A 13,063-nucleotide genomic window follows, 5' to 3' on the forward strand; every position below is an offset into this window, starting at 1 on the left:
CTGTCTTTTTGTTTTGTATTTATTAATCTTGCTGAACTTATACGGAGTTTCTGAACTGCTAGTGATTTTATGAAAGTTTTGTAATTTAAAATTTTTCTGGAACTGTCTTTCTTCTAGGATTGACGATCTTTTAGTTTTTAAACCAAAGTTTTAGCCAACAATTGATTATACAGTCCATTCCAGTTATTTGGGACACATTGGGACTAGTGCATTTTGGCCCGATTAATCGGCTGCCCCAATTATCCGAAGTTTCACGTAAATAGTTAAAAATACAATGTACCCCCCCTTTTTTTTTTTTACAATTGGTTCACTGTACAATCAAATCAAGTTACGACAAACTCAACATAGTAAAGTACCGTTCACTATACAATGTGCAGTAAGCGCCGGTCATTGTGATCACGTTTGTGAATTGAATTTTAATTCTATTAAACAGCGATTCTAATTAGTCAAAATAGGAGGAATATTATCAACAGGCTATAAAAGCAAAGATATATTAAGCACAAATTTACCCTTTATTTCCTTACCAATTAAAAAATACGTGAAAATCTGAAGAATATACGTGATAATCGGAATAATTAATACGTACTGTAATATGTGCGTACGAACTAGTTGACATTTCTGTTCACTGACATTTGTGGGTGGGGATTAAAATTTAAAACAGTAAAAAGATAAGCAATCAATAACAAAGAACACGGCACACACAAATTGCAAGTAACATGATACGCGCAAGTGAGAACTGAGTAACGAGTTACAAAGCTTTAAAAATACGAATGAAGAGAAGATCTGAAAATTAATTTTTTTATATGATTGAAGATTTCATGGAAGTGGAAACACATTTCACCATAATAACCCACAGAATTCCAGCAGTCGGTATTATCGCAAATTCAGTAAGATCTAGTTTACTGTCCGTTTATGATAGATTTCACTAACAGAAAAGCCCAATAAACAGGTGACTGCTAATTGTTTTTATTGTTTTATGGTTGTGACCTCCAGAATTTCGACCGAACCACGTGGTACTGTCGGAGACAATTGTAGGGTAATCTCCAGTGCTGCGGTCTCCTGCCCCGATCAAACGGCATGCTGTCCCAATTAAATGAAGTAAACCCTGGCTATTTTCTCGATTGGGTTCTGTTTTTTAAGATTTGCCCCAAATAAACGGCTGCCCCGATTAACCGGTGGCCCAAATAACCGGAATCCACTGTACTTTATATAATTATTATTTTTTTTTTTTGTTATATTATTGATCCTCTGCTCTTAGTTTTTTTTTTTTTTTTTTTGGGTGTTCTGATTAGGCCTATGGGTTCATGGAATTTACTGGCAGTCACCCACTGGTATAGCATTCCCTCCAGTGGTTGTGGAATTGTCCTTTTATGGGATCATCATTGCATAATAGAATTGGCCCATTTTCTTGTGGTTAGGGGTGAGCAGTGGAAGCAGCTTCCTTCTTATTGCTGCTTCCTGATGGTGAAGAAACCAAAAAAAAAAAAAACATCAATCTAACACAACAGTAAGTTCACAAACAGTACAAAATTCACACATTGCCCCCCCCCCCCCCCTTTATAATGTCTTCTAGTAGCACAGAACATGTGTGATGGAGTTGAATGATGTTCCATTCCAGGTGCTGCTGCTGCTTTTACAGGGCACACATCATACATATCACACAAACTTCAGTTTGTGTGATATGTATGTAATTTTGTGTTACAAATATGATATTATAAATGTATGTAACATTGTGTTACAGAAATGATCCATTTGCACTAATTTGTGTAAAAAAAAAAGTTATCAAAACATCCTTACATAGTGGGTTCCCCCCCACCTCTCAAATTCTTGAATAAAATTACTTACTGATAATGAGGGAAGTCTGTATACAGCACAAACAGTAAAGATATCTTTAAGAATTCATGTCTAATAATTGAAAGGTACAATTTTCATAGTTGTATTATGGTATACCGTATTTCTCCATGTATAAGATGCACCTTTTTTCGAAAAATTTGGGGTATAAAAACTGGGTGCATCTTATACAGTGGTTGTAGATTTTTTTTTTTTACTTGCATTTCCCGCCTTTTCGCACTTGTTGTCTTTGCCTCATTGTTTCGCGCTTGTTACCGGTATATTAGGTTACGTTTTGCCACGTTCTGCCCAGAAATAGCTCAGAAAAGATTTTCGTACAGTGCTGAATTCAAGTTAAAAGTGATCCAGTTTGCAAAAGTGAATGGAAATCGTGCTGCTGAATGTAAGTTTGGTCCTCCTCCAACTGAGAAAACAATCCGAGACTGGCTACGGGAAGAACAACCCCTACTGAAAATGCCATGGCAGAAGAAGGCCATTAGAGGCAAGTCAGCAAAATGGCCTGATTTAGAGAGAGAATTGAAGTTATGGATTGAGGAGCAAAGGGCAATTGGAATTCCTGTGTCCACAAAGATGGTTCAGCATGAGGCAAGAAGAATTGCTGATGAAAAAAAAAGAGGACACAATTGGTCCTTCAGGTTCATAAAACGGAATGGACTAAGCATGCGTACATGCACCAAACTTGTCCAAAAGATGCCTGAAAGCTATGAGCAGAAGGTCCTTGAATTTCATTGTTTTGTCATTCAATGTCGGGAGACACATCAGTTTGAGTTGGGACAGATTGCAAATATGGACAAAGTCCCCCTTCAATTTGATGTCCCAAGTAACAGAACTATTGATAAGATGGGGGTGAAAACTGTAACTTGAAGACAAGTGGACATGAAAAGAGCCATTATACAGTTGTTCTAGCTTGTTGTGCTGACGGAACCAAGCTGCCTCCTATGCTGATTTTCAAACGCAAAACAATGCCAAAAGAAGACATTCCTCAAGGAGTGATTGTCCACGTTCATGACAAGGGTTGGATGGATCAGGATGGGATGAAGATCTGGTTTGAGAAAGTTTGGAGCAGGAGACCAGGTGGGCTCTTATGCAAACCTGCCCTATTGGTGCTTGATCAGTTCAGGGCACACATAACAAAAAATACAAAGAAGATTGCTGCAGAGCAAAAAAACAAAACTTGCTGTCATACCTGGAGGCTTGACATCCCAGCCTCAACCACTTGATGTCAGCATTAACAAACCCTTCAAAGCTGCCATGAGAGTTGAATGGAACCAATGGATGAAGTCTTCTGGGGACAATTTGACACCAGCAAGAAGAGTGAAGAAACCAACTATAGGAGAAGTTTGTACCTGGTTGAAAAGATCCTGGGATAATATCAAGATTGAGATCGTTGTCAAGTCATTTAAGAAGTGTGTGGCATTTCAAATGCCATAGATGGAACTGAGGACGAGGCAATATATGAAGACAGTGATTCGTCATCAGACACAGATGAGGACAAGCTAATGGATGGGAGTTTTGACAGTGATGAGTTGTATGAATTTTATGATGAATAAAACTTAAGTTCAGTAACTTTATGTAATACATTTTTTTTCAAATTTCGTGCCCCAAAATTAAGGTGTGTCTTATACATGGGGAAATACGGTAATTCTTTCAACAAAAAATTATTTTATAAAATTCAGCTATACTGTCTCCTTTTCTCTTGATCTCTTAATTTTTAAAGCTTACAATTTTCATAAGTTGTATTATGGTATAATTCTTTCAACAAAAAATTACTTTATAAAATTCAACTATACTGTCTCCTTTTCTCTTGATCTATTAATTTTTAAAGCTTTCCAGTAATAATAATAATAATAATAATAACAATAACAACATCTGTCTGAGTTGATACATTTATTCTTGTTCAATGCACAGCTGCTAATGCCGCCTGTTATCTGATGAGGAGCCAAATAGCTCTGAAACCAGCCATAATAGTGCCTTTGAGTTTTTAACTAATAACAGATTTACCTTCTTGGTAATGCTATTCGATAAAAAATGATCTTAATTTTAGGATCTTGTGAATTGCATAGACATATTTAAAGTGAGTGTAAGCTCAATTTCTGTCACATTAATGACCTCAGATTTACATGTAGCTGTGAGCAAACAAGGTTTGCTACAAGTGCATCAGTCTCATGTTGGGAAGGAACAAGAATGCAATGTGGATTGAAACTAATCTGGATAACAGCATGCATTTTAAATAAATAGCATTATACTTATCCACTGGAGCAGTAGTTTTGGTTTAAAATGCATAGTGCAAAACCAGTGCTACTCATGGTGTAGTGCCTCCACAATATAAGAATTCTATTTGTAGCAAACCCATTTTGCTCACAGACACATACAAAACTGAGGCTATTACTCTAGCCTAAATAATCTTATATAGCTGTTTCATCTTGCAGCTTTTGCCCTATGTATTTACTTTCCATTTTAAGTTTATTTATTTTTTCCCCCCAGCTCATAGATGAGAGTTCACAACAGAGTGACCTTCGTGTCAATGTTATAGAAACAGCTACTACCAAAATGTTAACTGGCTCCAATGCTCCATTAGCTACTCAACTAGATGCTTGGCTTGAAATGCACCCTGGGTAAGTATTTCAAGTGAAGAGCTCACATATTAATTTCTTCATTTCTTTTGAAGGGTAGATAGTCTAAAACATTGACATTACAATCTACAGCTAAGTCATGTGAAGCTTGTTATCAAGCACAAGGTTCTTGATAGGTCTGTGTCTGTGGCATAGACTCAAGGAATTTCTAAAAGGCCTTTTCAGGGAATGTAGTTAGCTGATCTCAGGCAGAGGGAGTAGGGTTCCCTGTGAGTTTTTCCAAATCTTTCAGTTTGCACAACATGATTAGACTGTGACCATACATGCAGCATACGCAGTGTCACAATGTGGCCTAATCTTGCTGGTGCATCTAAAAAGCAACAACAAACTAGTCAGCCCTGAGTTCTAGCAATACTGATCCTAGTGACTTTGCCAGAGATGAAAAGTTTTCACTTCTGGAGTAAACATTGAGAAAACAGATCACTAGGACATAATCAGATAAACACAATGAAGAGAGACAAAAGACTGTGACACACTCTCTCTCTCTCTCTCTCTCTCTCTCTCTCTTATTCGCTCTGAATGTATAAATGTTTAAGGAAACGTTACCTTTACCATATACAAAATTTTACAGATCAGGAAAAAGGCTGGACCCAAGAAAGCGAAAACATTTGGAGGAACTCTTATAACTATCCCATTACACCTAACTCGAAGCACTGTAAAAGGAGTTACCACAGAACCAAGCCTCCTCATCCCTGGATCAGATTCAACAAAAAATGAAAAACCAAAGAGTTATTCAGGTCATCACTCTGTAACCTTCCTATGCCATGTTTTTCTGTTCTGTTGAACTAGCTGTTACCTGTCTCATTCCATTGTTCAATACTCCCCACTTTAAGGGTTCCTGTACTGTTAGTGCTATAATGCAATATGTTTAATGGGTTGATCATTAGGTCTAGAATATTTTTCTCCTAGTGATAACAATTAATTGATTTAAGAATTTGTTTTCCCAGTGCTTATTTCATACCAAACTGACTCAACATTGCACTGGTCATCCATGTCAACTGGATGCACTGCCTTAGATTTTATATACTTCTTAACTAATAGCATAACCATCCCACCCCCTTACCCTATCTGTCCTTTTTGTATACATTTTACTCCCCATATTCAAATTCCACATCCCTTATATCTGAATGACACCATGTCTCTAATATACTTATAACGTCTGCATTGACGACTTGACCACTTCAAATTCATCAAATTTATTTCCTATGCTACTAGTGTTGGTGTACATGCAAGTATACTTGAATTTGTTCTTATTCTTAGTTACCCTAACACATTATGTATTTCCTTGTTCCATTATGACCCACAGTGGGTCTTGAAATCCCCAGTACCGTGCTTACTGGGCTGCTGCATGTTTCACTAAAAGCAATGCAAGAATCACTTTCGTTTGTGCAAGTGCTGTTTTAATCTATTAGCCTGTGTATCCCTCCCAAGCTAGCATTTTTACAAGCACCTAACACTGCCTCAATGCATCCGCAAATATTTTTGCACTCTTTCTATTTAATCCCTATAGAAGCAACTTCTCCAGTTAATAAGCATAGACCAAACTGAGAAAAATTCTGCCCCATGAGCCTTGCACAATCTCTTCAGGGCTGAATTGATTGACAAGGATCTCATCATGTACTCCCTCCTATCGATCTGGGAAGAATTGCAGACACTTTCAAATTTAACCCTTATTTGCGAGTTTTTCTAAATATTGCTATCTACTTGTTAAATAAATCCACAGATCTCCTACTCTTAATGTCATTAGTGTCAACGTGTACAACAATAACACCGTTTGTACCCTTAAAAGATGACATCTGCTCTATGTCATGAATTTTTGCCCTTGTCATGCATACCCTGGACCTGTTCCACCTTTCCTTTTTAGGCATATTTCCCTGGCAGTAGAGTCACTGACAATAGCTGCTTCCTGTGGGACCAGCATATTCTGCTTTGGAGTTTGCCACTGTTTTGCCTAATTGACAAGTGCAAGCTCTGGCATTGAGGTAGGCAGGTCAGAGTTGATGCCTCCCCCCCCCCCAACTTAATTCCTTCAGTGGCATCTATTATTCATCAAACTCTCATAAATACCCATCAGAATGCTTAGCTGACATGTAATATCCTCACACTCTTTATATCGAACATACACATACACAAAGACATTCCTCTTTGTTGTATCATGTCACGTTCCAGACAGATATGCAAACATCAAACAAGCAGTACATTTTATGAGCCATGATTCAGATGACAGCCTCCCTCCTTAGTTCTCTTCCAAGCTAAAAGACTTTCGTTACTTTGAGCCCTTTGCTTTGCTGCTGGTCTGAGTGATTTCTGTTCAAATTCCATTTAGTTGAGAATACTACACTAAAGTAGTATACAGTAAGTTCTGCTATAACGTGTACACGTGTTCCTGAAATTTCTGCGTTATGATATTTTGCAAATTAAAAACTACAGGGCTTATGGGAAAATGGGGATGGGGCAGAGCACTCAAAAAATGTTCAGTCTGGTAAGTAAAACACTAAAAAAAAAGTTATAAACCCAATAAAATTGCTAACAGAGGTTTAAACATCTTAAATTTCTAATAAACTTGACGCTTTACCTTGACAAGATTTGAAGTTTGCTTGATTGATATTTCTGTTAACTGACATTTTCTTTTTTTTATTTGTAAAATTTAAAACAGTAAAAAAGATAAGCAATCAATAATGATGAACACGGGACACAAATTGCACAAGTGAGGCAAGTTTATGAAGAGAAAATTCTGAAAATTTATTTATGTTTTTTTTATGATTGAAGATTTCATGGAGGGGAAACACATTTCACCATGATAACTTGAAAAACCACAGAATTTCAGCTATCGGTATTATTGCAAATTCAGTAAGATTGAGTTTACCACCCATTTATAATTAGATTGCACCAACAGGGAAAAAAAAAAAAAAAAAACTATTTATTAGGCTCACCCAAAATGTTAATTCAAATACCCAATGTGAATTGTGTGTTCTCTGGTTGATTTGGCTGCTTTGCTGGACAAAAAGTCCTGGGTTCTGGGGAAAAAACCTTGCTGAAAAAAGCCTATTAAAGTTCCTCGCGTCATTGATGGGATTCGATTCCGGACCTTTTCCACCCAGTGTGGGAAGCATTTGACAAGATATGAAGTTTTCTTGATTGATATTTCTGTCAACTGACATTTCATTCATTTTTTTTTTTTTTTTAATTGTAAAATTTAAAACAGTAAAAAAGATAAGCAATCAATAATGACAAACATGGGATGCACAAATTGCACAAGTGAGACAAGTTTATGAAGAGAAGATTCTGAAAAAAAATTTATTTATGTTTTTTATATGATTGAAGTTTTCATGGAGGAGGAATACATTTCACCATGATAACGTAAAAACCCACAGAATTTCAGCTATCGGTATTCTTGCAAATGCAGTAAGATTGAGTTTTACTACCTATTTATAATTAGATTGCACTAACGGGGGAAAAAAAACACACCTATTTATTAGGTCTACCCAATGTGAATTGTGTCTGTAAATTGTGTTTGTTTTATGGTAGTGATCTCCAGAAATGTGCTCCTCTGCTCACACTGTCACGCCACACACAAAATTTTTGTTTGAAAAGAAAAATGTGAGCTGCTGAAAATGAGTCAGCCTACACTATCACCTGTTATCTTGTGAATACAGCGAATGACAACAGTGTGTCTCCGACGAATACCGCTACAGTAAATGGGAAATATAGCTCTCACACATTTGAAGTTTGACATTTTTTAAGCTTATTAGACTTGTATATATTGCTGCGCAGGTTGCTACATTCAGCTTGGTGCCGGGTTTTTCTTTTATCTGGTATTACTCGCAGATGAAATCAATGAGCCAATGCGAAAATTGTGTTATACTCTCATTGTTCCCTAATATAATATATCAGTCGCATCGGAGCAACTTCAGGCTGCGAAAATGCATGTTATAGCAGAACTGACTGTATTTTCCAGCAATCAACCACTTGCTGGCCAAAGGCAAATTTCCGCATGTCTATTCTACAACTATCTTTCCTCAATTTGAATTTATGGCCCCTCAGGTGAGGAATCTCAGCAAGATGAAGAACCCCATCAGCATTGAGCTTGCTCAAACCATTGAAGGCCTTATACATTTCAATCAGATCACCTCGCAAGTGCCTAGTCTCCAGCCGCTGCAATTTTCAGAACTTAAGCCTTTCTTGGTAAGAGCAACCCTTTGTTGCATTCACCAACCAATTGTCCTTCTCTGCATTCATTCCAGCAGCTCTACATCTTTCCTAAAATGAGGACTCTAGACCTGTATGCAATACTAAAGGTTTGCCCTGACCATTGCTTATACAAGGGGATAATCATCTCCTTATCTCTGCTAGCAAAATTCCTATATATCATCGACAAGACCTATCAGCTACTCTTGCAACCAGTTTGCACTGCTCAGAAAACTTCATATCTGACTGCACAATTACCTCCAGGTCTTTTTCATTCTCCACTTCCCTGGGTGTAGTACTGCACAGTTGATACCTTATCCTGGGGTTACTGCTACCCATATACAGTATTTTGCATTTGTGAATGTTAAACTTCATTTGCCACCTTTTAGCCCATCTGCTCAACTTTTCTAGATACTGTTGCAGTAGTGTACTGTCATTAGTGTCATTAACAACACTGCCAAACTTCTTATTGGCTGTAAACTTGGACATGAAGCCTGATATACCTTCACCAATATCATTGATAAATATAGAAAACAAAAATGGGCCTGACATGAATCCCCGGGGTACACCACTAATAACATTAGTCCACGAAGAGCTATGTCTATTGATTACCCCTCTGTCTTCTCCCACTCAACCATCCCTTTATCCCTAGCAGCAACTTGCCCTTAATGCCATACTGCTCCAACTTGTACAGTAGTCTTTAATGTACAACAGTATCAAAAGCTTTCCTAAAATCAGAGTATATGATATCAAAATATTTTGGTTCCGGTTCCTTTGTGACCACATCATAGTATCCAATTGAATTGGTCAGACAAGATTTCCCCTTAACAAACCCATGCTGTCTGAAGTCTTGTATAGATGATTCTGCAGTGCTTCTTTAACCAGTGACTCTATTATTTTCCTCAGAACAGAAGTTAAACTAACAGGTCAGTAATTACACTTGTCATCTTTCGATCCCCCTTGGTGAATCTGGGATACATTATTATTATTATTATATGTTGCTCTTGTATCATGACGGGTACTGCTACCAAGTACACAGGGTGGCTGTAATGTCTGGTGTTACTGTTGGTCGAGGAACTCTCTGACTATCCTACAAGTGTTCAGGATTGCGATTTTCTTGAGTTCCTTGTAGAAACTCCAGAAAATCCACGGTCCCAGTACAGCTGGTGGGTTGGGGTCTCTAGTACTGCCTGGGGTTCGTACTTGTAGTATGGTACACTTTCTTTGGTCAACTGGTATTTCCTCGCTAGCTTCTGATGTATTATCTTTGCTACCTGGTCATGTCTATGAGTGTACTCAGTCTGGTGATCACCTTGCACCCCTGCGGTGATGTGTTGGATCGTTTCTGAGGCCGGTGGCATCATCGACGTGTCTCATCAAACAATCCGGGCTCCTTTGCGATGTATTGGATGCAATTGGATGCAATGTTATTGATGTGATCTTGATGGAGGTCATTGTAGTGTCTGCCATGGAGCGTCTTCTCTTCTCAACTTTCTAGCTTCGTTTCTTGTGCTTTCTGGCTGGGAGGAGGCTCCTCGTTTAGGTTGAGTGGGGTATACCACTTATCTATCTTCCTTATGGCTTGGTGGAGTGGTGCTGTGTTGTTCTCGAAGTAATCCCTCAGGTTAACTATCACTGTTTGCTGTTGCTCTGTCAGGTCTATCAGGCCCCTTTCCCCATCTTTCCGAGCTGTTGTTAGTCTCTCCACTGCTGACTTCGGGTGGCGTTGGCGGTTCTTGGTCATCATTGTCCTTGTATTTTGCATGATATCCTCTAGCTCGGTGTTAGTCCAATCTATGACCCCAAAGGAGTATGTTAGTACTGGAGTTGCATAGGTGTTTATGGCTTTAACTGTGTTCCTTTATTCAGTTTTGCTTTCAGCAGGCTTCTGCGTCTGATGATATCTTTTGGTCAGGCACTTCTTGATTTCCTTGTGCTCTAACTGCTGAGCCTGCATCATCCCTAGGTATTTGTAGGTTTCTCCTTCTGTTATAGCTTCGATCTTTTTACCAGTCAGCAGCTTGTAGTTTCAGCCGACTAATTTTCCCTGGTGCAATGTGTGGGTTTTGCATTTGTCTAGACCAAATTTCATCCTGATGTCCTTGTTGAATTCTTCAGTGATCCGGAGTAGTTGCTGGAGTTGCTTCTCGGTTGCCACGTAGAGCTTGATGTTATCCATGTACATCAGATGGGTGAGGGTGTACAGGTTCTTTCTTCCTTCTTTGAGGTTATATCCATACTTGCTGCTCTTAAGCCTGGTGGATAGCAGGTTGAGTGCTAGACAGAACCACAGTGGGCTCAGGACATCTCCCTGAAAGATTCCTCTCCTGATGGGGATTGACCTGGTTGTGATGTTCTCGACCTTAATAGTGGTACCCCATTTCGCCATTGTTGCTCCTAGGAAGTTTGTCACTATCAGATTGACCTTCTAGATCTTCAGAGTCTCTATTAGCCAGCTATGAGGTACGGAGTCAAAGGCCTTGTGGTAATCGATGTAGACCATGTATAGGTTGTGGCCCTTCTTGTAGGCTTGCTCCATAACTGCGGCATCTATCGTTATTTGCTCCTTGCATATTTGCCCCTTCGCTTGCATCCTTTCTGCTGTTTGACTATTATGTTCTGACTCTTAAGTGATCTGATATCTTCTTAGTTATGCAGCTGGTCAGGACCTTGTACATCGTTGGGAGGCAGGTGATTGGCCTGTATTTCGCTGGGTTTCTTGTATCTTTGTCTTTAGGCTTCAGATATGTGACTCCTTCAGTGAGTAACTTCGGGATTGTCTCCAGGTGCCTTATCATTTGAGTGACTTGCCCTTCCAGGTGTTTGTTTGTGCAAGTGAGCTTCTTGTGCTAGTAATTGTGGACGTTATCTATTGCTGGAGTTCGCCGTTGTGAGAGTTCTTGATTGTCTGTTTTACTTCTTCCCGAATCTCCCACTCTCTCATTTCTTGTACATCCTTGGTTTTCTTGCATTCTAGTTCTAACCAGGGGGCTCGGCTGTTATCGCTTACTTTCCTGCTCCATGTTTTCCCCAGAACTCCTCAATCATCTTCTGCTTGGGTGGTCCTTTATTATTATTATTATTATTATTATTATTATTAGAATATGGTGCAACATAAGCCTGAGGCTTATGCTGCACCAGCCAAAAAAAAAAAAAAAAAAAAAAAAAAATTTCTGAATTACCCAGAGAGAGAACAAGAATCAGAAGTAGAAGCAAATCACCAAGAAAGAGAAGAATGATGAGATTCAACTCAGGACCCTGACCGTGCCAAGCCCATACTCACCTGATGTGAGTCCCTGGAGTAAAATTTGCACATCTCCAGTTCGTGGGGACCTCCCCTGAGTCCAAGGATGCCCTCATAATCAATGCTAAGGGCTTGCTTACTTCCTTTGTCACCTCTTTTAATATAACTGGATAGAGTCCATCCACCCAAGGTGCTTTTCTTATGTTTAACTTCAAATAGTTCTCCTCTATTTATGCCCTCAGTTATTGCAAAATCATTTTAACTCCCTGTTAGAGTTTGATAAGCTGGTGGCCTCCACTTCCCTACAAAATTCCTCGTGTGTGAATGTAGTTGCAGAATACCCATTCAGTTTGTCAGCTACCTGAGTAGAATCATCATTTGAACCATTGATATCAAGTGGACCAATCTGATTCATCATATTTTATGTAAAGAAGTCTTTATTGTACTGTTTTTCTTTGGATCTTTTGCCAAATATTTCTCGTAATCTGCCTTTGCTTGCCTAACCTTCTTTGTGACTTTTTACAGACAATCTTATGCCCACTATAGGCATCTATGTCAATTGGCATTAGTAGAGGCATATGATGCAAGAACGCAAGCTTATACAGCATCAGAAAAAAAAAAAAAAAAAAAAAACCCCCTATCCAAATACTCATCTGGTCGCTCCAGAAGTTTGTCTAGTTCTTCTTTGAATTTATTAAAGCTATCAACTTCCACGATGAGAGATAGAAGTTTGTTCCAGCAGTCAACTGCCTGCTGGCTATAGGCAAATTTTCGCACATCTATTCTACAAGTGTCTTTCTTCAATTTGGATTTATGTCCCCTCGTGCAGAATCTGAACAAGAGGAAAAATCCCATCAGCATTGAGCTCGCTCAAACCATTCAAGGCCTTATACACCTCAATCAGATCACCTCGCAGGCACCTAATCTCCAAACACTGCATTTTGCAGAACTTAAGCAAGCCTGTTTTTTTGTAAGAGCAACCCTTTGTTCCTCTCACCAATCTCGTTGCCCTTCTCTGTGCTTGTTCCAGCAGCTCTACATCCTTCCTAAAATGAGGCCTCCTCCTGCCATACCAATTCTGACAAAAGGCAAGGAAGAGGACATCAAGGTAGATTGAGCCACCTGATTATGAGTCACAAAGCATTCA

General features: G+C 38.8%; 1 protein-coding gene across 7 annotated transcripts in view; it reads left to right on the forward strand.

Annotated features, from left to right (window-relative positions):
- brm (ATP-dependent helicase brm) overlaps positions 1–13,063 on the forward strand; it is a 714,323-nt gene that overhangs the window by 282,532 nt on the left and 418,728 nt on the right. For all 7 annotated transcript variants that reach the window (XM_090374387.1, XM_090374383.1, XM_090374382.1 and 4 more), the window contains one exon: positions 4,336–4,466. In XM_090374387.1, coding sequence (XP_090230513.1) covers positions 4,336–4,466 — 131 coding nt within the window. The remainder of the gene's footprint in view (positions 1–4,335; positions 4,467–13,063) is intronic.

This window comes from Mastigoproctus giganteus, chromosome 5 (assembly GCF_048544385.1).
Source record: "Mastigoproctus giganteus isolate SK-2022 chromosome 5, ASM4854438v1, whole genome shotgun sequence".
Classification (NCBI taxonomy): Eukaryota; Metazoa; Arthropoda; class Arachnida; order Uropygi; family Thelyphonidae; genus Mastigoproctus; species Mastigoproctus giganteus.